Below are 23,919 nucleotides of genomic sequence, written 5' to 3'. Positions count from 1 at the left end.
TTTGTGTGTTTCTCTATCTAAACTTAATTGAATAAAGGTAAGAGACTTAAGGATATTTCAGGCCACCATAAAAGAACTCCGTTTGGTGAGTGAACTAGAATAGAAAGTCAATTAGCTCAGTAGCATTTGAGATATGTCTGAAAGAGCTTTGTTTAGAGGATTGAATGCAAACTTTCCTATTATATGTTTTGGGACTTGGCGATGCCACCAGTGTTATATCAGTGAAGTTGCGAGGATGGTGAAAAATAAAAGGGATGCACAAAGAAGACGTGTAGTGAAGGAGCCACACCTTTTCAGCAGAAAAATGCCGGGGGAGTAGTGTGTGTCCAGAGGTACATTTTGGGACAACAATGCGTGGTGTGGTAAATTTACATAGAGCACATTTTCTATAGAAATGATGTCTGGATATGGCCGGTAAACTAAGATCAGACATGCAGCTTTACTGCTAAACCTGTATGGCGCACACACTATATAGTGTAAAAGTGTAAAAATCATATTTCTTTGCAAGTTCATTTTTTGTGAATCACACTACCAAAGTGTTTTGGTGTTTTAAATCCTATTAAGCCTTTGTTTCCATTCCACTTCAGAATTACAAAAGATTTACCTTTGCAGATGATATATTTAAAAATATTATCCTACTGTGTGTTAGAAAACATTTATCCTCCTGCAGCCTTTCCTTTCATACTTCACGCACTCCAGCAGGATTTTCACTTAGTTCACCTTACAAAATTCCCTCACTTTACAATGAAGGAAAGTAAAGGTAAACTCCAATCCCCATTATAGACAAGCATCAGTTTGCCAAAAGACATTGCCTGACACTTTGATCTATGCTTTGAACTAACAGCAAGTGGACATGTTAAAACAAAGTAAAAGGCCCCTTTATTGCTCAGTTGCCTTCTGAACACTAAACTGCAACGTTCTCATGGGGGTGCTGCAGCACAACCCGCACACCTACTTCTAACGCCCTACTCCCAAGACCACACCCAAAAGATGGACCACAAGGATAACAGCTAGAAACCCAGTATAACCAATAACAATGCACAAGAAAAATACAATTTGGATAGAGGTGGAGGAAAATTCACATGCAGGGTTAATATTGGGTACAAAGAGTGTGCCTGGGGTGGTCACGAGAGGGCTGAGAAAGTGTTCCCTCCAGACTTCTAAGCAACAGTTAAAATTCTGCCTGGGGAAACTCAGATAAATAAAAACCTTCTCTGTTAGGGTAATATTTTACTTGTTGTAAAGATAGATTTAGTGCTTTTATTTGTTTATGGGAACTGTTTACATCTGCTGGTTACACAACTTGGACTTGTTGGGAAAACAAATGTATGATTCTTTGTTGAAAATCCCTAATCCCACTCTGTACTCCATATGATATCCTACTGACCTTCACTTCATACTGCCAGGCGCTCTTCTTATACATACGTATCTCCCTTCATCCTAGAAAAGAATACTCAATATGTAAGCTTCAGACTCTGGGTTCTGTGTCCCAAAGAACACAACCAATGGAGATATCCACAGCTGCTAAAAGCACAAATAGAGAAGTTGGCCATTAGACATTTTGAGACCTGTATCTCAAGGCTTCTTTTACTCTAAGGATAAAGAAAACAAAGAATGTATTTGGGTGGCTTACAATAAGTAGATTTCTTTTGATCTCCAACATTCTTGGATCCTGGGTGTTAATAATGTCTGTAGTGCAGTAGAGTGCCAAAGGTTCTTGGTAGATAAAACAGCTGCCTCAGCAGTTGCTGGACTGTAAGTGGGTTAGGCTATCTGAGGGCTACAACTACAGTCACTGTATTCTACTGAACAGATTGTTGTGTGTGATATTCAGGACTTGTGCAAAACAGCTGTTGAATTAGTATTGGTCCTTTATTTTTAGGCTCATAAGTAGATTGTCAGATAAAGTCATGTAATGTAATGTTATTATTTTCCTTTAAATAAATAGATACACGACTCATCACTTGAATTCTTATTTTACTCTACTTAAGCACACACTATATCTCCGTATGGCAATGCTGTCTCTATTTGAAAGTCCTCTAAGGGAAACATCACTTACAACGCATTTATTACAATGCACTACCATTACAACGCAACCATTACAACGCAAACCATTACAACACATTGCGCTGGGGGGGGCGCTCTAGGATAGGGAATATATTTAATTTACTATCCAACACCTTCCCTACTATCCACGGGGACTGGAGTTGGAATAGTAAATGAAATAAATCACTATCCAGCGCTTAAAAGCACTATGCGTTGTAGTGGTATGTGATGTAAAAACCGTGTTATAACAGCAGGCGTTGTAATAGCCTGCGTTGTAACGACACCAATCCTCCTCTAATAATTAGTAATACAGCAAAAACGAAAATCAGTCCAGGAAAGGCTTTAACAGCCCATTTCACATTTATAAACTCTATCTCTTTCAGCTATAAAAATAACCAAATGAGCCCGTTCTCAAGAGATGCATAACGATGCATAGATATTTTTCTATGGATTTCTTTTACATGATGCTGGGTGGGAAGACAGGGTAGTAGTTTTCGAATCCCTGGAATATGTGTGCTCAATCTATGGCATTGCTAATGAATCCTGTGTTCTTCCATCAGCCACAACCTCTAAATGGAAATTGATCAGCGAAAAGGTAGAACCTCTTTACTTTGTGCCAGATAGGACAACTTGGGAAACGTGAAAGCATCGGTTGGTAGGGAGGTACTTGTTGTTATTTTTGCCATATCAGGAAACTATTTTCTTTCATTTAGTCAGACTCCTGATTAGCGATCTTTAATCCTAACTACCGCAACCAATTAAAAACATATTATACTCTTTTGCCCCAAATAATAATAGTAATAATAATCATACTAATAATAATAATAATAATAATGTCTTTATAAAGACAAAAAATGATCTGGAACTGCTCCTTGAGTTGGTCACCATTAATAGTTTGGCCTACACTGCAATCATTTTGGAACTGAAGGTTGACTCTTGAGTGACCGTCCTGAAGAAGCAGCTGCAAACACAGATGTGATAGTTCAGTGCCTTTAGTAGCCACATGTTTTCATGGTAGATGTTGTTTTTGCATCACTCCCTAAAGTCCTTTATAAAATAAATGGTAAGGAAATACAGATGGACACTCTTTAGCACAAAAGAGATTGGCGATAGGAATCTACATATCAGGGGTTTCTCATTTAACACCAGACGTTTACATTTACCTAACTTTTACTTTAAACAATTGGGTGAGCATTCACCATGAGCCTCAACACCATTAACTTTGAAGCAGGTGAAGGAAATTAACTTACCTTAGTTGTGTTCCATACAAGCCAAGAAATCATTGAAAAAAGTAGGTATAAAAATTCATCTCCGAGAAATATGACCTTGAGCCCTTCAGGAAGTCAAGATAAGACTTGCAATTTTGATCTGTTGTGCGTTGTGCAAATTGTTTTTGGCACTGTGCTCCCCTTTTGCATGGTGTTGTCTTGAGGTAGGCCAAGCTCCCGAAAGTAAGTCAGTGGTACCTTAGAGTGCAGTGGGCTCACCTAATTTTGGTATTGAAACAGCCTGTGTTCTGCATGTAGTTTGTCAGTATATAACCAAGGGTTAGGGGCAATGATGCACCTCAATCTGTTGAGTTGCCCAGAAGATCTTCATTTCATTAAATATTCTCGTGAATGTAGTATGCATTTTACTTTCTTCTGGTGGTGTTATGCGGTGAGACTCTTCTTTTAAAACCAGGAATCTAGTCTATTTTTTATTTCAAATTGCACAGATTTTTTTTTTCTGTATATTTTTCTTTTACTTGATTTCAAGGATGACTTTGCCTACTGTTTTTTGGGAGGTGCTCCTAATCATTGGATGACTTGGGTTAGGATTCTGGTTCGGATAGGAAAGCAGTAATGTCCTATTATCAGTAGTGGACTTTCTTTCAAGTTGACACAAGAGAACTGTTCAGCTTCCTCGTACACCAGCGCAGATATACCTGTGCTTCTCCTTAAAATGATCGCTCTATGTAGTAGATTCATTTAGATTTTTGTATGTCAATATGATATATGCATTTTAACGTTTAGTCATTCCCTGAATTTACGTTTTCCAAATTATGTTTGTGATGGTTGTCATATTTTCCATTAGGATTCAAAATGGGTAGAAGAAAAACAGCAAATCCTTCGGACCAACCAAGAGCTGCTTGAAAAGGTATGTTTTCTTATTTTTTACCTGTTTACAAAATACTTAACCTAAAGATCAGATTACTGCATCCTTGATTTGTGGTAGAACTTTTAATTAACAACTCTGTACTATTTGCAAAGTCAATACCTCTTGGCTTTTAATAGATTCAAATAGCTGTGCTACTGGATTTGCCAATGCTTGTTTGGAGCAGCATATATTGCATGTATCAAGACGCATGTGCACGTATTTCAGGCAATCTTGGAATGGTTTTCCATTCCATTGCACGCTAACGTATGCGTTGTGGGCACTTGTGATGAAGGGTGTAAGCATGTGTACCTAATGATGCAGCCACCATTTTCTTCTTTAATTTACTGTTCTAAGATAGCAGAGGACAATCTTGAAGTAGAATAGTAAATTAAAATCTAAGAAAGAAATGTGTGTGGTATTACATTTTAATAAAGGAGCAACCTGGCACTAAATTGAAGCCACTTGGGCCCTCCAAGACAAAAAAATATACATAATTAATAGGCAAAAAGATGCAATGGGGTGGGGCAAAGAAGTAACTTTAGTGGGGGAAGTAAGTCAGTGCCGAATGACGAGTCGAAGGGTTGGTGTAATTAAAAAACAAAAGAAAAAAGTCAGAGAGGTGGGAAATCCACACAGAGACTGATGGGATGATAAACTGGTAGCAGCACACAGGGAGGGAGGAAGAAAACAGATGCACTCCCATAGATTGCTTTACGGAAAATAAAAAAAAGTTCCCAGAATGCAAGCAACATTGGTAGTGGAAGAATACGTCATCCAATAAGAACGCTATGAGAGTGAAATGCGCTTAAACAGGACAATCACAAGAATAGGGAGAAAAGCCTACAAATCAAAAGGTGGGAAGATCGACAAAAAAACATTATAACCAGTAGGTATGGCACGAGACAGCTTAATTTGCCTGCAACCGAGTCCTAAAAACTATGCTATGGTGCATTGACCTTACCTGCTATTGTACATTACACGCTATTCACCTCAGGAGATGGGACTTCCTACCCACACATGCACAACGGAATTGTTACTACAGTGTAGGAAGGTAGTATAGCAAGGTCTGAAAGGTACAGTGGTTTTACACCACATGATTTTATTTTTCCAAGGAGAGATGCTATGAATTCTGCATCGCTCCCTTAACTTTGCATAAAGAAACTCACTTTTACTTTATAAACATAAACCATCTTTGTTTTGTAAATGACTTGTAGCTGAATTTTCATTTAATTTTTATTTTTATTTATACCTTTCTGTAGTTTTATAGATGTATTTGTTCCACATGAGGAGACTGCACTGTGGTCATGAAACCAAAGGTGACAACTGGGCTCTGGTAACACAAGGCAGCTGCATTTAATGCTTGTTCATCACATCTTCAAGTACCTGTCACAGTTACAATACAGAGAGTCACATTGCAAGAATGTATCGACATTGAAAACGTATTACGCATATATTTTTAAATCAATGTGTTATTTTAATCAACATACAGAGAGATCACTCATGGACCCGATGTTTCCACAAAGTAACAAATTACATTTCTATTTGAAAGAGATTTTCATTTTTTATATTTTCTGACTTTAGGTATTTTGTATTACATTTTTCTTACATAGAAGAGGAACGAATAGAAGAGGAACCTTACCTCATCTTAGTTTACTTCTTTACTTTTTGCCTCTGGGGTTATGACAAGTCACTTCCCCTTAAGTAATTTGCGATTGCTATTCTGCACAGGAAACCCGTGGGCAGATTTATCAATACCGTTAACTGATGCAAAGTCACCAAGTTTGACACAAACCTGTGCAAAATGTTGATAAAGTATTTACTTTCCAACACAAAAACAGTGTGCTGTTAAGTAACCCTAAAAGTAACACCAGTCTTGTTTTGCCCTGATTTGTGTTACTTTGCATCAAGGGGGCATCCCATGGGTGGTACATGGGCATTCCCACTCTACCACAGTGGTGTTTGACTCAAAAACCTGTCTACTCACAATGGTAGACAGTGCTTTACACCCAAAATGAATGCCTCCTCAGGGCAGGTACAAATAAGGAGAAGTGGTTTCCTTCTTTCTAACTTTTCACACATTGCTTGAGTGCTGCTCTATACAGCCCACATGCAATGTGGGAAAAATTTTAAAGCATGTGTAGGCATAGTATTTTGTTCTGAAAGGATATTATTCCAGTACAAAATCTATGCCCTACATCATGCTCACACCTTTGCGCTGTGATTGCTGCACTGTGTTGCGATATAAAATTAGTAAATGTCATCCTTAGTCTCGCTTTTATACCTAAAGGCACCACTTTCAGCTACTTTCAAAAGGTATCTCTTTGGGATCAATAAAATGATGGTGTCTTTAGGGGAAGCTGCCACTTTATGACTTTTGACCTAGTAATACTTTTCCTTTTGTAGGATATGTTCAATATCGATGGGTATTCCGAGTTGATATGATTGCTTCCTTGTAGAGACTCGAAGAATGAACTGATATGCTTCTGTTTTAATGCTGCCATACCCTATATGGTTTTAACAAGTGTTGCAATATGGTTTCAGATATTCTCTATTCACCCGAAGACTCTCGCTGCAATTCTGCTTAAATCTCCACTTTTCCTTCTGTGGACCTCAGAAATGTCATGGGAAATATGCCCTTCACTGAGATGGACAAATGTTGGTTCTCGGGTAGGGAAACCAGCTCTTCTTTTGGGAAGATAGCTTGGCTCCACTTGTCAGCTCCTGCAATTATGTCCTGGTAACAGCTTCACTGTTCAGCTCATGGCTGGTTTTAGTGGTATTTCACTGCCATAATGCTATAATGCTCATCTGTCATCATGGATCAGTAACAAATGGAGAATCTGATCACCTTGGACTACAGTGTTCTCCAGGGATTAACTTTTTATTAATGCTGTTGATTATCTATACGAAGACAAAGAAATGATATACCGTGCTCACTTCAGCAGTACAACTAGGTTACTCTGTTCTACCTTTGAACATCTACCAACAAGTCAATCTGTGTCGGACAGTAATTACATCTTTAAGGTTCTAAACCTAATGGTATGGTATGGGATCAAAGTACAGAGATAAAACAACAGCATCCAGCTTTCAGGTTTAGGGAAGGACCTTTTCTTTTTTGTGCTGCAATGAGCATGATGACTTACCTAGTGCTCTATAGTTAAATGATGTGGAAAGAGACATCAAACATCCATAGTTCTCCATTTATGATTCCTTTACAGGCAGTTTCACGCCAGCCTCAGTTCAGGCTTCAGACAGTGGTGCAAGTCTTTAGGGTCATCCAGATGCTAGACTTTGTAAAACGGCAAAATAGAAATTATATTCACCAGCTGACTACAGAGATTTCTTCTTTCATGTGAAGTACATCTAGTAACAAACAATACTTTTGCAGATTCTGCATTTTCTCTAAGAACTGCACTAATGTTACTGACTTCAGGAAAACCTGCTCATCTTCGCAGTAATTTTCCGATCTTGCCATGTTTTTTCAAATGTATTACCTTCTGGTGTCATTTGCTATATGTTTCACAATTAGGAACACCTACAAACAGTATGAATCCCCTCTTTAAGAAACCAGTGCAGAGCCTAAGGAACCTAGGGGCATATTACCAACAACTAGCGTTAATTATCGCTATGTTGGCTTAGCGGCAACATAATTATCGCCGAGCTCCGCCGATTTTTATCGCAGATAAACCGTACTATTATCAAGGTTTATCTCAAAAGCGATAAAAATCAGCCGAAATGCATGAATATTGCTGAAAAGTCAGCGATATTCATGCATTACCGAGCTAATGCTCTTAGCCATGTTATCCACCTACCATTGTATAACATGGCTACGAATTGCTCTGGGCAGGCGTTAGCTTTTGGAGATATTCGCGCTTAGCGCGAATATTTCCAAAAGTAGGTAATAGAAGATAGCGATGTTAGCGACTGTTTCCAGTCACTAACATCTTGGCACGCCCACTTTACATGTCATTAGCGATAATTATTGCTGACATGCAGGCGTTAGCTTTTGGAGATATTCGCGCTTAGCGCGAATATTTCCAAAAGTAGGTAATAGAAGATAGCGATGTTAGCGACTGTTTCCAGTCACTAACATCTTGGCACGCCCACTTTACATGTCATTAGCGATAATTATTGCTGACATGCAAAGTGGGCCCCAAGATGATCGCTATCTCCTACTAGCTGTTGCTAACTTGTGTTAGCGACAGCTAGGTAATAGGGCGATAAAATTATCGCCGCTTTAGCGGGAAAAATTCCTGCTAAAGCAACGATGAGGCCCTTGGTAATATGCCCCCTAATTCCAAATTACTGCCCCTAACTCTGAATACACCAAACACCGACAAGAATCTAGAGATCAAGGTAGCAATCTAAAAACACACAGAGTCGTACATTGGCTTACATAATTTTCAGCCTACCTGTGGATCTTTCAGATGAAATGAAGTATAATGGGTAGGCATGAAAAGGATCTCCTCATCTTCCTAGATGAGCATCATTTGGCAGCGCTGCGCTGCACTTCCTTGTCCTATTTGCATTCTGCCTGCTTGAATGACTGTTCGACTGGGTGAAGTTGCAGGAATTACACTGGTGTGGCTCCAGATCTTTCTTGCTATCTGCAGTCTCCAGATCTATAGTTGTTCCTATCATGTGAAGTAAGAGTTATGTTGTGTTGCATGAGTTACGACTTTGGCGTAACTCTACAAGGTGTGCTTTCCCACCTATGGCTGTCACAGGTGAACCTATTTCAATGTACCAGGGATGAATGTGAAAGACAAGTTATTGTAGCCCCACAAGACACTATTCAATGTGTAATTGATATAGTATTGCTTTTGGGTAACTAAAAATCACGTAAAGGGACCAGGGGCACCTTGGAAACCGCAACAACCTTATTTCATTTTTCAGAGTATCAGACACATGGCACTAAGCACTAAGGAGAAAGAACACTTTTAAGTTAAAAGTATTTATTACTACAGGGACAGTCTGTTTCTTAGCACATCTAAAACAGCTTCACAGAATATTATAAAAGAAAGCAACAGGGCGTTATAAATAACGAGAATTCAATTAACATTTCCAGCATTATTAAAATGTCATTTAAAAATATTATCTAGGGGCGAGGCCAAGATGGCGGAGTGAGCGGATATGCTTTGTCGATGCTCCGTCCCTGCCAATTCATAGCACCTTCTAAGGCATTCCTCCTGGCTGGGGTTGCTGCTGGGGGGAGCGCGGACTGATGGGAGCAAGCGGAGGTCGGCCATGGACTGGTCCTAGCCTGAACAGAGTAGCGTAGCGGGACTGTGAGCCCGTAGAAATCTGCGGCCTGCAGCATGGGCATGTTGTTACACTCCCGATGCTTGCGGAGGCGGGGCTGTTGTACCGGCTCGAAGACTCCCAAGTGAGGGAGAACCAAGTGGCGTCTCGCATCGGCACACGAACGTGGGCTCCTGTGGCCGTGGCCCAGACTGCAGGAGGTGTCTTGTGGTGCGGTCAGGCGTTTTCCAGGGCCGTATTCAGGAGAAGACCTGATTAGCAGTGGAAGCCTCCGATGACCCGAAGAAATCAGCGGCACTTATCGTGCGTGCGCTGCGATGCACCGGAGGACGGTGGAGGTGCAGTCGGGGGCTGACACCAAGACCTGCTGGAGTTCTGCCTTTTGAGGGGACTCATACCTGCGCTGATTCCCGGTCTGGGCCGCCAGAGGGACTTTGCGGTGCGTTTGGGCGTGCGAAGGCCTGTAGCTGGGAGGAGGCTTGAACCAAGGATCTGGGCCTTTGGCGGTGAGTGATCTACCTGCGTGCTGCAGACAGCTGTGAAGGCCCACTTCTCCCAGCTCACTCCCCATTCTGGCCCCCACACTCCCACATCACTTCAGTCAGCATTGTTTTTGGAGCCCTGGGGTGGGGCCCGTAAATCTTTGAAACTCCTGGCAGGGGCCTGTGCATCACACCGCCACTGACCTGACCCCTCATCCATTATAAAGGCCAGCATAAAACGGGGGCTGCTACCTGAAGCCTATTGTACAAGAGAGGCCTTCTGTGTCAAGCCTGGCGTGGAGCCCCCTCCCTTTATGCAACCCACCCTGCAGCCTACTGGAGCAACCCCTAGATTCACACTATGACTCCTGGTCGCGGGGCCCCTGGCTGTGAGTGAACTACGTGCCCGCCACAGCTTGACACTAAGGCCCACTTCTCCTGCACAGCCTTCTCCATATTAGGGCCCGTAAGCCTTGAATCTCTCTTCAAAAGGGACAACATACCGCGCTGACCCTTCCCTCACCACAGAGGCCAGCGACAAACGTGGGCAGCCACCTGGGATGAGACCAGCAAGGGGCCTGTCCCCTACATACAACTCACCTCACAGCCTACTGGAAGCTCTCCTGAGAAGCCCACAGCGACAATTGGACCCACTCTCCCTATAGCCGGTGGAGGCCTGGCCCCCTTTTCGGCCGGCTAAGATGCGGGTGGCGCCCTGTGACTCCACACCTCCCAGCTACTCTTTGCGGGCCGACTATTAAAGACAGAACGTGTTCGCCACTGTCTATACTTGGAAGGTGGCAGTGATGTCCCTAGACCTCCTTGAATATGGGCTTCCTCGGGCCCCACCTGAAGTTTGTCCTGTGTCCGGCAGCCTCCATAGAGAGGGATGTGAGTGACTACCCGCTCCCTTCCCACGTAGCCTTATATTTTTTGTGACTGGGGTCGTCTTGGGCTAGGGGGCCTTGAGGAGGCAATCATAGGGTAAAGCATACTGCTGGACGCCATTGCGGTAAAGCAGCTGCACTGTGACCGCAATCTTGCCTTTCAAGACCTGCACTGTCCTGACCCTGGTGCTGCACCTGGACGTGCTCGGGCTGCAACTCCGTGTGTTCGGCCCAACTTATATCCCTGGCACGGGGGCTTATATTCTGGAATCTTTGGCTCAGCAAAAGGGAAAAAAGACAGATCTGTCAAAGAAATGCTGCTTAAAGGTATGGCAGACACCCAGCAGGAAAAATTACCAATGGAGGACCCTCAGCCCATGGGAGGAGGAGAGGGGGTGGAGAGCGCAGGGACCCGTGAATTCTTAGAGGCGTTGTTCGCATCTCTGAGGGAAGATCTGTAGACTGTTAAAAAGGACCTCACAATGGAGCACTGGGAGATGGGTCGAGATTTTGATGAGGTGGGAGAGAGAGTCGTGGCCTTCGAGGAGAGCGCTTTCTGACCAGAGATGCAGAAATTGAAGCCCTTCAACAGGAGTTCATTCAATTGCATGACCAACAACTGGACTTCCAGGCTCACACCGAAGATCTAGAAAACATAGCAAGAAGGAATAACATGCGCATTTGTGGGGTCCCCTAGGCGCAGAGGGCACGGACCTCGAGGGCTATGTCCATGCCCTATTCAGCAACATCCTTGGGGACAATGTGGCAAGCAACATCAAGCTAAATCGTTGCCATAGAGTCAGTCCCCCTCGTGCGCCTCCTCTCGCTTCGTGATGCACTGGTCTGTGTTCACAACTTTAAAGAAAAAGAGGTGATCCTCAGTTCTGCCAGATCTGTTCAGCAAACGCAATACAAAGGCAATACCTTTGGATTATTCCAGGATCTTGCCGCCTCCACCCTGCAGAAGAGGAAAGAGTTTTGTCCAGTCACCAGTCATCTTTGCTCACCGAGTATCGCCTACTCCTGGGTAAGTATGAGCGGAAAATCCGTTCCGCTCGTGGATTTTGCGAATTTTCGGTAAATTCTCGATCCGCGAACTCCCGCGAATTTACCGAGAATTCGCAAATCCGCGAGCGGGGGATTTTTCCGGGGAAAAAGTTGAACCTGTTGTAACTATTTTAGGATGACGCCGGCAAGCTGCCAGCGCCATCCTAAAAAGTTACTAAGTTAGCTTCAACAGGAAGCTCTAATAGATAAAATCGAGCAGGTGCTCGATTTTATCTATTAGAGCTTCCTGTTGAAGCTAATTTAGTAAGTATTTTAGGATGGCGCTGGCAGCTTGCCGGCGCCATCCTAAAATAGTTACAACATGCCCTTCCTGTAGCGTCGTCGAGGCAGGTGTGCCTTCTTCACAAATCAACCTGGAAAATGAGCTGTGATGCGGGATAGAGGCTTTTGCATCCTTGACTTTCACGAGCACAATACCCATGCTGTTCTTGTGACCAGGGGTTTCTTTCTCTTCATCTGCTGAACTGATCTTTCTCTGACCTTTTATACACACAAGAAGCATTTTGACCGCGCATGGTAGCCCTGCCCGTTTGGCCCCGCCCACACACTCGCGGTTTGCACCGTCTGCCCGCCATTCACCCACTATGATGGACAGCTCACTCAAGGGACCCCTGCGCCCGTCGGGGCGATTGCATAGTAACACACACATGGTCGCTCGAAGTAGTTGATGCTCAAATTCAGTGACTCATTCATTAGCCCAAAAACAATCGGTAACACACACATGGTCGCTCGAAGTAGTTGATGCTCAAATTCAGTGACTCATTCATTAGCCCAAAAACAATCGGTAACACACACATGGTCGCTCGAACTAGTTGATGCTCAAATTCAGTGACTCATTCATTAGCCCAAAAACAATCGTGAGCGTCGTCGAGGCTGGGCAGGTGTGCCTTCTTCCCAACTCTACCGTGGAAAATAAGCTGTGATGCTGGGTAGAGGCCTCACAAGAGGCATGTGCACTCGCATGGAAGCCCCGCCCCCGCCCCAAATCCGCGGATCCGCAAATCCGCAAAATCCGCGGACTTTGCGGATCCACGATCCGCAAATCCGCAAAATCCGCGGATCGTGGATCCGCAAAATCCGCCCATGCTTACTCCTGGGCCACCCATTCTGTCTTATTTTCCAAATGTCTGGTAAAACTGACCAACTACACTTCCTGGCTGTGGGTTGCGCGATGTTTAGTGTTTGCAACACCCCGATAAACGGGACTATACCTTTTATTCAGCTGCGCATAAAACCTACGCTAGCCTAGATCACTCCCTGGCCTCCCTAATGGCCTCAATTCTGATAACATCTTCTCCCATTGAGCCCCGCTCACTGTCAGACCATGCTGCTATTACACTCACCTTAACAGCTCATGCGCTTCCTACCCAGCCCCTGCCATGGCATCTAGGTGAAACGCTGTTGCATTCCCCTGAAGTGGTCTCATCAATTAGGTAGAGAATCATGGATTACCTGGCCCAGAATGACACGGGTGAGGTCCACCTCTTTTTGGTCTGGGAAGCTCTCAAGTTGGTAGCCCGAGGAGCTCTCATAGCAAAAGTGGCACACGACAATAAGGCCCAGAAAGACAAGGGAGAGGAGCTGGAGAAGTCAGTACTGGAATTTGAGTCTATACACAAGTGCAACGGGGCTCACAGAATATGGCGTAAATTGGAATAGGCAAAGATCGCAACTTAATGCATTGACTTAGATAGAGCAGAATTCATGATGCTTTGCCTTAAACTCAAATTTTATATAGGGACCAATAAAGAAGGGTGGATATTAGCACACTGTCTGCACAGCAAGCATCACGTAAACATAGTCAAGTAAATACATAAGCACACTGGCTCGCCAATTTATACACCGGGGACTCTCAGGACTCTCAGGTTTATGTTCAGTCGGCAGCGGTACCACCTCTTCAACTCGCAGGGCAGAATCATAGCTTATCGACCAACCGATTAGAACTGACAAAGTATTATGAGCGAATGCGAGCTTGAAGCCAATGAAACCACCAGGCCCAGATGGGTTTAGCGCCATTTTTAAAAGACATTTTGAAGGAATTAGCTCTTCTCCTTTTCAATTCCTTCGATTTCTTTACTTAATGTTGACGTGAAGTTATTTGCTAGCATCCTGACTCATCAGCTTAACTCCTTGATGCCTGGCCTTGTAGACCCGGACCAGGCAGGCTTTATTCCCTCATGTCAATATGGGGATAATACCAAACGTGTGTTTCACCTCATTGATAAGGTACAACACTCACGGGAGGATGCTCTAATATTGACTATTAACGCTGAGTGAGTGCACTGGCCCTACTTGTTCGCAACTCGTGCACTTTGGGGTGGGTGAGCTCTTTTAGTGGTGGATTAAAAGTATATACAGTACTCCTAGTGCAGTGGTGCAAGTCAATGGCGTGAGCTCTAGCAAATTCACTGTTGGGAGAGGTACAAGGCAATACAGCCCGCTCTCCCCAATCCTCCTAACTTTATATATGGAGCCCTTTACTCTACAGCTACGAGACAACCCCAAGGCACTGGGCATTCTGTTTGGAGCCGATAATCACCTGATTAGCCTTTACGCAGACAATAGCATATTCTCCATTACTCGCCCACTCTCCTCGCTTCCCACCATTATATCAAAGCTCAATGCATTTGGTGCTGCCTCGAGCCTCCCTAAAACTGCACAGGCCAACTACTCGAGATTCTTGGCCACAATTCATCAGTACATAGAACTATGGCAACGTTTATCTCTCTCATGGCTGGGCAGAATAGCTGCGGTGAAAATGAATGTCCTACACCGGGCCCTATATATCTTCCAAATACTTCCCCTTTCTCACCCTTCGGGAGTGCTACGCAATCTCCAAAGAGAGATTGATCGCTTTATCTGGGGCAAGACAAAGCCTGGATTACAAAAACAACTGCTGCAACAAACTAAGCAAGAGGGGGGCTTGGCGGTGCCTAATGTGCTGCGATATTACCAAGACGCACAGTTGAGATATCTGATAGAGTGGAACCGTCCAATTACGGAAAAGCACTGGGTCTTTATGGACCAAACAGTAGCGGGCTAACATATTTGGCGAGAGGTCTGGCTCCCCTGCGCCGACAGATCTTGGGGTCTCTGCTCTTCCCCAGTCACCAGCCCTACACTGAAAATATGTGATAGGGTTGTGGAGATGGCTGAGCTTTTATCCTTCCCTTCTCCCATGACTCCTTTGTTCGCATACCCGGAGTTTCCAGCCGGTAAGTCCCTGGGAATTGCTAAGTGATGGTTGGCAGGTGGCTGCAAACGAATCGGCTGCCTCTATGATCACGAAGGTAAATTCCATTTGAACTACTTCAGACACAATATTCCCTGATTGAACAAGATAGAAAGATAGATTTACCCACACTCAGCTGACCCATTGGTTGCTCAACACAGAGATGCGCCCTAAAGCTAGCAGACCTATGGCCCCCCTTGAGAAATGGTTGTTGCTAAAAAAAGGAAAACAAGAAACTTGTATCTGAAATCTATCGCCCCTGATGAAAATAACACACAACCACAAGACTCCAGGTCAAAACCGCGGGGAGACAGAACTTGGGCGTAGTCTCACTGACAAAGAATGGGCAGACATATTTTATAGGACGCACCACACAGCACATAACGTAGGTCACAAGGAAACAGCATACAAAATTAGCTCCTACTGGTATTATATCCCTGCACGCATTCAGAAATGGAACGCGTAATGCTGACGAGGCTGCGGCAACCCCGGGACTTTGATGCATCTTCTGTGAAACTGTCCCAAGTTCACAAGATTTTGGGAGACGACATTGATAACGCCTTCAAAACTGAACTACCCCAATTCCCTGCATACATTCTCCTCGGGCTCCCTAATGCCCTCACGTACCCTCTCCGGTCGACTTGAGGCTGACAGATTGCCCTGGCCCTCAACGCAGCGCACAGGTTACTCTTGATAAACTGGGGTTCAGACAAAATACCGGACCGGTCATGCTTGGCATGGAGAGGTTGTCGATGACAGGCAGTTCTAACCCTATAACACTGCGAAAATATGGTCCAAATTTATCACTATACTATCCAAAGAGTTCAGGGAACTGACATGCCCTCATACTTACCCATCCCTAGACTTCTGCTGCAGGACCAGGGTGAGGTCAAGACCCCAGGAACACTGAACTAGGGCAGACCAAATGTGATTCCTGATAAAGCTTGTATATCCAGTCGGCAGGAAGAGAGTGGGGGCGGATTAGAGTTTTTTTCTATTATTGTTTTTCTTAGATTTTTTAGCATGCAAAGTATTCTACCGCACTCAGCGATACTGTGCTAAGACTATTGCCACCCATAGTTGATAATGATAACTTATGCTTTTTTAATAAGCTTGAGTGGCCTCCATTTTATGTTGCCCGACCGCAGCGGGCCCCTTCTGGGTTGTAGGCGGCATGCTGTGTATTACCATGTCCCCTGCACACTACTAAGTAATTGGACTTCACGGCCGGCCCATTGTGGGTTGTAGGCGCTTGCTGTGTATCTGATTTTTTTTTTTGATTGCCAATAAAAAAATGTTTGATACTAAAAGTATTATCTAGAACCTAACACGCTAATGCCTGCTTCTGTTCGATATACTGTGAGAGCATAAAAAGCAAAGCAACTTGCAATCAAGATTTTCTTAGGGAGAAGAGACACGCTGCATACCTTCTTGATAGCAAAGGCTGTCATTATCAGTGGAGGCATGAAGACAATGTTCTCCAAGAAGAGCAAACACCCAATGCAATACCAATCAATCGGTCTTCCTCTGGGACTTGACTCTATCAGCTTCAGACGTCAGGGTAGATGTATCATCTGCAAGGCACGAAGTGCAGTGGCAGTGGGTGCTACCATCTCTGGCAGAATCCCTGGCGATAATCTGGGCAAAGGACCTCTCATGACAAGTGGTGTAGTGGAGGTCGCAATATTTGCAATCTTATCAGAAAAAGTAATTTTCTGACATAAGTTTAGGAATCCAAAACCACAAAAGAGAGACTAGGGAATGATCCTTCTCCCCTTCAAATAGAAAAAAAGCAGCGCTCCGTCCAGTGTTTTGGTTTGCACCTGGACGTCTGCAGCGGCCCTATGATGAGGCATGCCACTACATAGTGCAGAGGTCTTCAAACTTTTGTCAGCTGAGCCCCCCCTTCTAAACCTTTTTGCACGTCGAGGCCCCCCCCACCACCACCACCTGACAAAAACGTTCTGGAAGCTGGTACTCTGCATCTTTGATGACCATTCCCTCCTGCAGAGCCCAGGTGGTACAGGGCAAATAATATGAAATAAAGAGCTCCACTTCCAGTTTTGAGTAGTACCTGGAAACTGGGGTGCTTACAATTTTGTAATCTTATTTTTGCAGGTTTAAATATTGCGAACATGACCCAAAGGTATTGGAGCGCTTTACAGGAGCATCATTCACATTACACAAGCACACATTCATTTTTTGTAAGCACAGGGCGATAAAGTGATATTCCCAGAATCATAGGATGTTGAGCAGACACTAAGAATTGAACCTGGTTCCCCAGCTTCACAGTCATCAGCTCTGGCTATTGCGCCACATCCTTGCCCTAGACAAGATATCAGATTAAGCATTAGCAAAGCCAATAGGTCTCAGCAATCAGATAGCTACAGATGATGGCAATGTAAGTGCATTTGTGTATGGCTCAGGGGCTGTTTTTATTGATATCCACAAATATATTACCACTGATTGCTGAGACCTATTGGCTTTGCCAATGCTTCTTTTAGAGGCAGCAAACATGTATGGAGTTGTTCTCATTAAAGGCAGGTCCCTTTTGGAGGGGGAGGAATTGCCTTTTCAGCACAGAGATGCGAGGGCTCAAAGACACATGTGTCTGTGTCTTTAAGCCCTCACACATGCACATCTATGCATGTGTGTGAAACCCACACATGCACAGATAGATTATCACAGTCCCTCAGCAGAGCAAAGCCCTCTTGCCTACACAGACGGATATTCACAATCCCTCGGAGGAGCCAAGGCAAACTCTCACTCTGGCACAGACTGTCAGGCTAGGTTACAAATTGGTTGGGCAGGGGGGTTATTGGCATATTAAGTTTTGTCACAAGAGGCGAATGGGAAGAGAGAGCAGACACTGAGCGAGAGGGGGAGCAGGTTAGAAACAGAAAAGTGAAGGAGAGACCCTAACAAAAAGCAAGAGGATGCAGCGTTGGCCCAGAGTGGGCTAGCTGGACAGGAATTTGGAAGGAATTCAAGACTGAGGAAATAAACAGAAGGCTAAACGGTAGACATATTTTTGAAATTGATGTTAAGACGGACTTTAGAACCTCATGGGTGTGAGTGGCAGGCACGCAACGCCCATTGGGCTCAACGCCCCCGTCCCCCGTTCCCCGTCGTGTATGTCAGCCGGGCTGAGACAGCTTCCCGGGTGCACACACATAGCCTCACCTCAGTACTACACAGGTCTTTAACAGACCATTTCCTTGTTAATGAGGCTTCTTTGTTTTTCACCCCTTCTAAGAAGCCCTGCATCTCCACTCTGCCTATTGGTGGAAGAATTAGCCTTCCACCCCGCTAACCTCCCCCCCTGAATTTTGGCTCTAGTTGCGCCTCTGGTGAGTGGTGTATCAAGGAGAAGAGGGATGTCCCTTCGTCGAACTCGATTTTAAGGCTTGTGACTCCTGTTACAAGCTGATGTCTGTCACGGACCCGCACCTTGTGTGCCTTTAGTGCCTGGAGTGCAACTACGACCCTAAGTCGTGCTCCGACTGTCAGGCTATGAACTCAAAGTCTCTGCGGCAGCAGTCTTGAAAGCTTTTGGAGGCTCAGCAGTCGTCTCCGTGCCACTGGAGATCCTGGTCGAGAGGAAGGTCTCGGGACTGGTCACGGAGCCACCATCATCATTTGTATTCCAAGTCTTTGCACTCCTCGGGTAAGTCGAAGCACAAAAGAAGGTGAAGAAGCACTTTCGCTCTTCGCCTTTGCCCCGTCTATCGGCCGGTGCGACATGAGACCCGGATCGTCGTTGCGCTCCGGCTCCGTCCTCGGTGCCTGCTTCTGGGACGGCGTTGCGATTCCCTTCTTTTCCCGGAGCCGGAGTGTTCCCTGCCCAGCTTCGAGCTTTCTACGAAGTGCTTCACAGCATCTTTGGGCAGCCCAACATGGCCAACGCGCCTGTGGACCCCGAGGACTCGATTGGGTGCCCTGGGTATTTGATGCCGATGGCTCCGGAGCCAGAGGGCCCCGAGGATCCTGGCCGATTCCAATGACAACGCCCCCGACCGGCAGCGGCCTCTTCGGAGCCCCTTCTGCCTTTTAATGAAGCCCTCACTGACATCCTTCTGGGCACTTGGTCCAAGCTCAGCACAGGTGCCTGGTGGATAACGAAGGGTGTCTTCACTCAGAGGTGGTGCAAGATCTCTTTCAGTGGTGGGGAGAGACTTGGGTAGATCTGTTCACCACCGAAGAGAACGCACAATTTTAACAATTCTGTGCATTGCAATTTCCAAGGCGACACTTGTTGTGCCAGGATGATTGCCCAACACCACTGCCCGGCGCCGGGCGACTCACATTTCCTCTCCCTACACCCAACCCCAAGAGCTTGGTGGTCCAAGCCTCGTCCTCCAAGAGCCCATTCCCTACTACTCCCCCAGATAGGGAATCCAAAAAGCTGGACCACCTTGGGAAGAAGATATTTTCTTCCACCGCATGCCTCTAGGGATGGTTCCTTGGGCCTCAGGGCAACCTCTTGCCCCATGCAGTCTGCTTTTGCCCCTTTCAGGGCTATGGAAGGGGTCCCTCACCACGGTCGACCTAGTCCAACCACCGGTCCACGCAAGCTACCCAGCCTCTGCGAGGCCACAGATATGGGACCTAGCGACAAGGGTCTGGGAGCCAGTCCCCCCATAACCCCCCGCAGCCTCCAAGCCCTCCTAGTCCAACCTTTCGGGCCACCAGAGGCCAGTGGGCAGCATGATTCTTAATCACCTCCTCGACTAGCAAAATATCACGTCGGAAAGGTGGGTTTTACGGATCTTCTGAAGAGGCTACTCCCTCCCCTTCAAGACTACCCCTTCCTCCATGCCACCATCTTTCCATTGCATGTCAGAGGATCAACTGGCCCTTCTTCCCCAGGAAGTTGCACCTCTCTTGGCCAAGTGAACTATCAAAAGAGTCCCTGTGCCAGAAGTAGGTCCTGGTAGTCACGCCCACTACTTTCTAGTATCCAAGAAGGACAAAGGCCTTTGTCCTATCTTAGACCTCAGGGCCCTCTACCGCTTCTCCAGAAGGAGAAATTCAAGATGCTAATATTGCCTCAGGTCCTGTCTGCCCTTGACTCTGGAGACTGAATGGTAGCGTTGGACTTGCAGGACGCATACTTCTATATTCCCGTCTTGCCAGCCCACAGGCATTACATACGGTTCATGGTAGGCAACAAGCATTTTCAGTTCACTGCGCTCACCTTTGGCCTTACCAGCGCCCCTCGTGTGTTCACGAAAGTGATGGCGGTGGTCGCAACTCATCTGCGCAGATCAGGAGTTACAGGCTTCCCCTATCTCGACGACTAGCTGTTGAAGGCGGGATCTCCCCAAGCTATCGCCTCCCAACTCCAGACTACAGTGGACCTTCTGCACTCGCTGGGGTTCACTATCAACGTGCCGAAGACATTCCTGACTCTCTCTCAGAAGCTCCTTTTCATCGGAGCAGTTCTGAATACAGCGCAGTTTTGGCCGTATCCTGCCGGTGGCTGGTGGATAACAAATAGCGTCTTCACTCGGAGGTGGTGCAAGGTCTCTTCCAGTGGTGGAGAGAGCCTTGGTTAGATCTGTTCACCACCGAAGAGAACGCGCAATGTCAGCAATTCTGTGCGTTGGAATTTCCAAGGCGACACTCGCTTCGCAACGCTTTTCGTCGTGAGTGGAACTGCCGCCTCCTATATGCCTTTCCACTGTACCACTTCTACCCATATTGCTGAAGAAGATCAAGTGCAACTGGGCCCATGTCCTTTTTGTGGCTCAGGACTGGGCACCTAGAGTATGGTACCCAGGGCTCTTGAGCATGGCCATCGATCCTCCGATCAGACTGCCCCTTCGGGAGGATTTCTGTTGTAGCAGCAGGGGATGGTCCTCCACCGAACCTGTCCAGCCTCCACCTCCATGCGTGGGGATTGAACGGCGACAGTCGACAGCTTTTAACCTTCCTCCCGAAGTCTGTAATGTCATCTTGGCAGCCAGGCATCCCTCCACTAAAAGGGTATACGCTTGCAGATGGAGCAAGTTTGTGGCATGGTGCACAGCAAAGGCTGTGGATCCACTTTCTGCCCCTCTTTTGGAGGTTCTCTTGTATATACTTTCTTTGAACTAGCAGGGCTATGCTGTGGGCACTCTTAAAGACTACCTTTCGGCCATATCTGCCTTTCTTCTCCTTTCTGATCAGCCTTCTCTTTTCATGTCCCCTATTGTAAATAGATTTCTAAAAGGCATTACTCATCTCTTTCCTCCTTCTCTGTTTGTAATGCCCCAGTGCTCATGTCCTTATTGTGCGTCACCCCTGGGATGGGGTGGCCATCTGGGAGAGGAGGAGATCAGAGGCGTCTGGTCTGTAGCGGAGTACGAGCTCCATATCAACCTGTTGGAGTTCCAGGTGATTTGTCTGCCGCTAAAGGCATTCCTTCCCTCTCTCAAAGGGAAGGTAGAGCTGGTGTTCACAGACAACACTACCGCCATGTGGTACTGCAACAAGCAGGGCAGGGTGGGGTCATGGACCCTTTGACAAGAGGCTTTCATCTCTGGACATGGCTGGAACAGCAGGGCATGTCCCTGGTGGTTAAACACCTGGCAGGCTCTCTAATCGCCAGGGGGGACAAACTCATCTGCCGGTGCCTGGTGTATAACGAATGGCGTCTTCACTCGGAGGTGGTGCAAGGTCCTCTTTCAGTGGTGAGGAGAGCATTGGTTAGATCTGTTCACCACCAAAGAGAACGCGCAATGTCAGCAATTCTGTGCGTTGGAATTTCCAAGGCGACACTCGCTCGGCGACGCTTTTCGTCGTGAGTGGAACTGCCGCCTCCTGTATGCCTTTCCGCTGTACCACCTCTACCCATAGTGCTGAGGAAGATCAAGCGTGACCGGGCTCATGTCCTTCTTGTGGCTCCAGATTTGGCACGAAGAGTCTGTAAGCCAGAGCTCTTGAGCATGGCCATCGATCCTCCGATGAGGCTGCCCCTTCTGGAGGAGCTTCTGTCGCAGCAGCAGGGGACGGTCCTCCACCCGAACCTGTCCAGCCTCCACCTCCTTGCGTGGAGTTTTGAGAGGTGACAGTTGACAGCTTTTGACCTTCCTCCCGAAGTCTGTAATGTCACCTTGGAAGCCACTAAAACGGTATACGCTTGCAGATGGCATGGTGCACAGCAAAGGCTGTGGATCCACTTTCTGCCCCTCTTTCGGAGGTTCTCTTGTATATACTTTCTTTGGCCCAGCAGGGCTATGCTGTGGGCACTCCGGAAGGCTACCTTTCAGCCATATCTGTCTTTCCTCGCCTTTCTGATCAGCCTTCTCTTTTCATATCCTCTATTGTAAATAGATTTCTAAAAGGCATTACTCATCTCTTTCCTCCTCCCACCTTCGTAATGCCCCAGTGGGACTGGAACCTGGTCTTAACCAATCTTATGAGCACTCCCTTTGAGCCTCTTCACATCTGTCCTTTCAGGGTCCTCACTCTGAAGACAGCTTTCCTTGTTGACATCACCTCTGCTCGCAGGGTGAGAGAGCTTCAGGCTTTTACTTCCGAACCTTCTTTTCTTGCTGTTCATCCAGACAAAGTAGTTCTTCGCACAAGCCCATCTTTTCTTCCCAAAGTGGTTACCTCTTTCCATATAGGACAGAACATTACTTTGCCAACTTCTGCACCCATCCAAGGAGGAAAGAGTCCACCGTCTGGACCCGAAACGTGCACTGTGTTTCAATCTCAACCGCATCAAAGATTTCCAGGTGCACAATCAACTCTTTGTTGGTTTTGTGGGGGCCAAGAAAGGTCAGACTGTACAAAAACGCACCATATCTTGATGGGTTGTCAGATGCATTAAAATCTGCTACTCCTTGGCAATGAAGGAAGCCCCAGTGGGACTGCATGCCCACTCCACCAGGGCAAGGCAGCTACTACTGTTTTGGGGGGAGGAGTCCCACTCCCTGACATCTGTCAGGCAGCCACCTGCGCATCTCTGCACACATTCTCCAAACATTATTGCCTGGACAGCCAAGTCCGGAGAGACTTTCTGGCACAAACTTGGTTTGCAGACCCACCTCCGTGTTTGGCATTGCTGGGGTATCTATTCCTTTTTTTTTTTTTATATTTTTTTATTTTTCCATCAACATCAGATTTACAGATTCATCATACATTGCTAGAGAAACAGAAACAAAAAAATATATAAAAAGAATGTTATCTTACAATTCAGAAAGCATTATCATCCGGTTTAAAACAAATATAGTATTTTTTTTTTCCCAAAAACACACAAAGAGCTTTAGACTGGGTAAGATAGGCTACCAGATGGGAAAAAAAAATTGTCTCAGAAATAATAGAAGGCCATCATTAAGAAATATCTTATAGTCTTAATTGCGTCTGGCTTTCCCCTTAATTCATCTTAAATCTCTCCCAGTCTCCTTTTCCATTCAATTATTGGGGCCCATATCCTCCGACAGTACCATTTATAAAATATATATCGTCAGTACGCCTGAGATCCATTGCTGTAATGTTGGGGGGTTAGGATCCTTCCAAAGAGTGGCTATACATAATCTGCTAAGGGTCATAGCTAAATACAGAAACTCGTGGTGAAGAACATCTACACCCGCCCTCGCTACACCCAAAGTCATAACTTCATCTTTCAAAGTTAAATGTATCCCCAGAGAGTCGGCAAAAAATTGTTCCAAAGATTTTTTATATATATCCAAAGAGGGGCATGATGCAAACATGTGTATTGTATCTGCTTGCGTGGATTGGCATCTCTGACAAATTCCCCCGCTATTTCCCCCCCATTGCGCTATTTTATGAGTATAGTAGAGTTTGAACATAG

At 45.7% G+C, this 23,919-nt stretch overlaps 1 protein-coding gene across 1 annotated transcript in view; it reads left to right on the top strand.

Annotated features, from left to right (window-relative positions):
* Nucleotides 1-23,919, top strand: part of LOC147725440 (janus kinase and microtubule-interacting protein 1-like) — a 1,438,523-nt gene that overhangs the window by 1,403,953 nt on the left and 10,651 nt on the right. Inside the window, exon 13 of the mRNA XM_086964109.1 lies at nt 4,123-4,185. Coding sequence (XP_086820235.1) covers nt 4,123-4,185 — 63 coding nt within the window. The remainder of the gene's footprint in view (nt 1-4,122; nt 4,186-23,919) is intronic.

The sequence above is a fragment of the Lissotriton vulgaris genome, chromosome 3_2 (assembly GCF_964263255.1).
Source record: "Lissotriton vulgaris chromosome 3_2, aLisVul1.2, whole genome shotgun sequence".
Lineage (NCBI taxonomy): Eukaryota > Metazoa > Chordata > Amphibia > Caudata > Salamandridae > Lissotriton > Lissotriton vulgaris.
The sequence above is the reverse complement of the archived record's forward strand: the minus strand, read 5'-3'. Positions and strand labels throughout refer to the sequence as shown.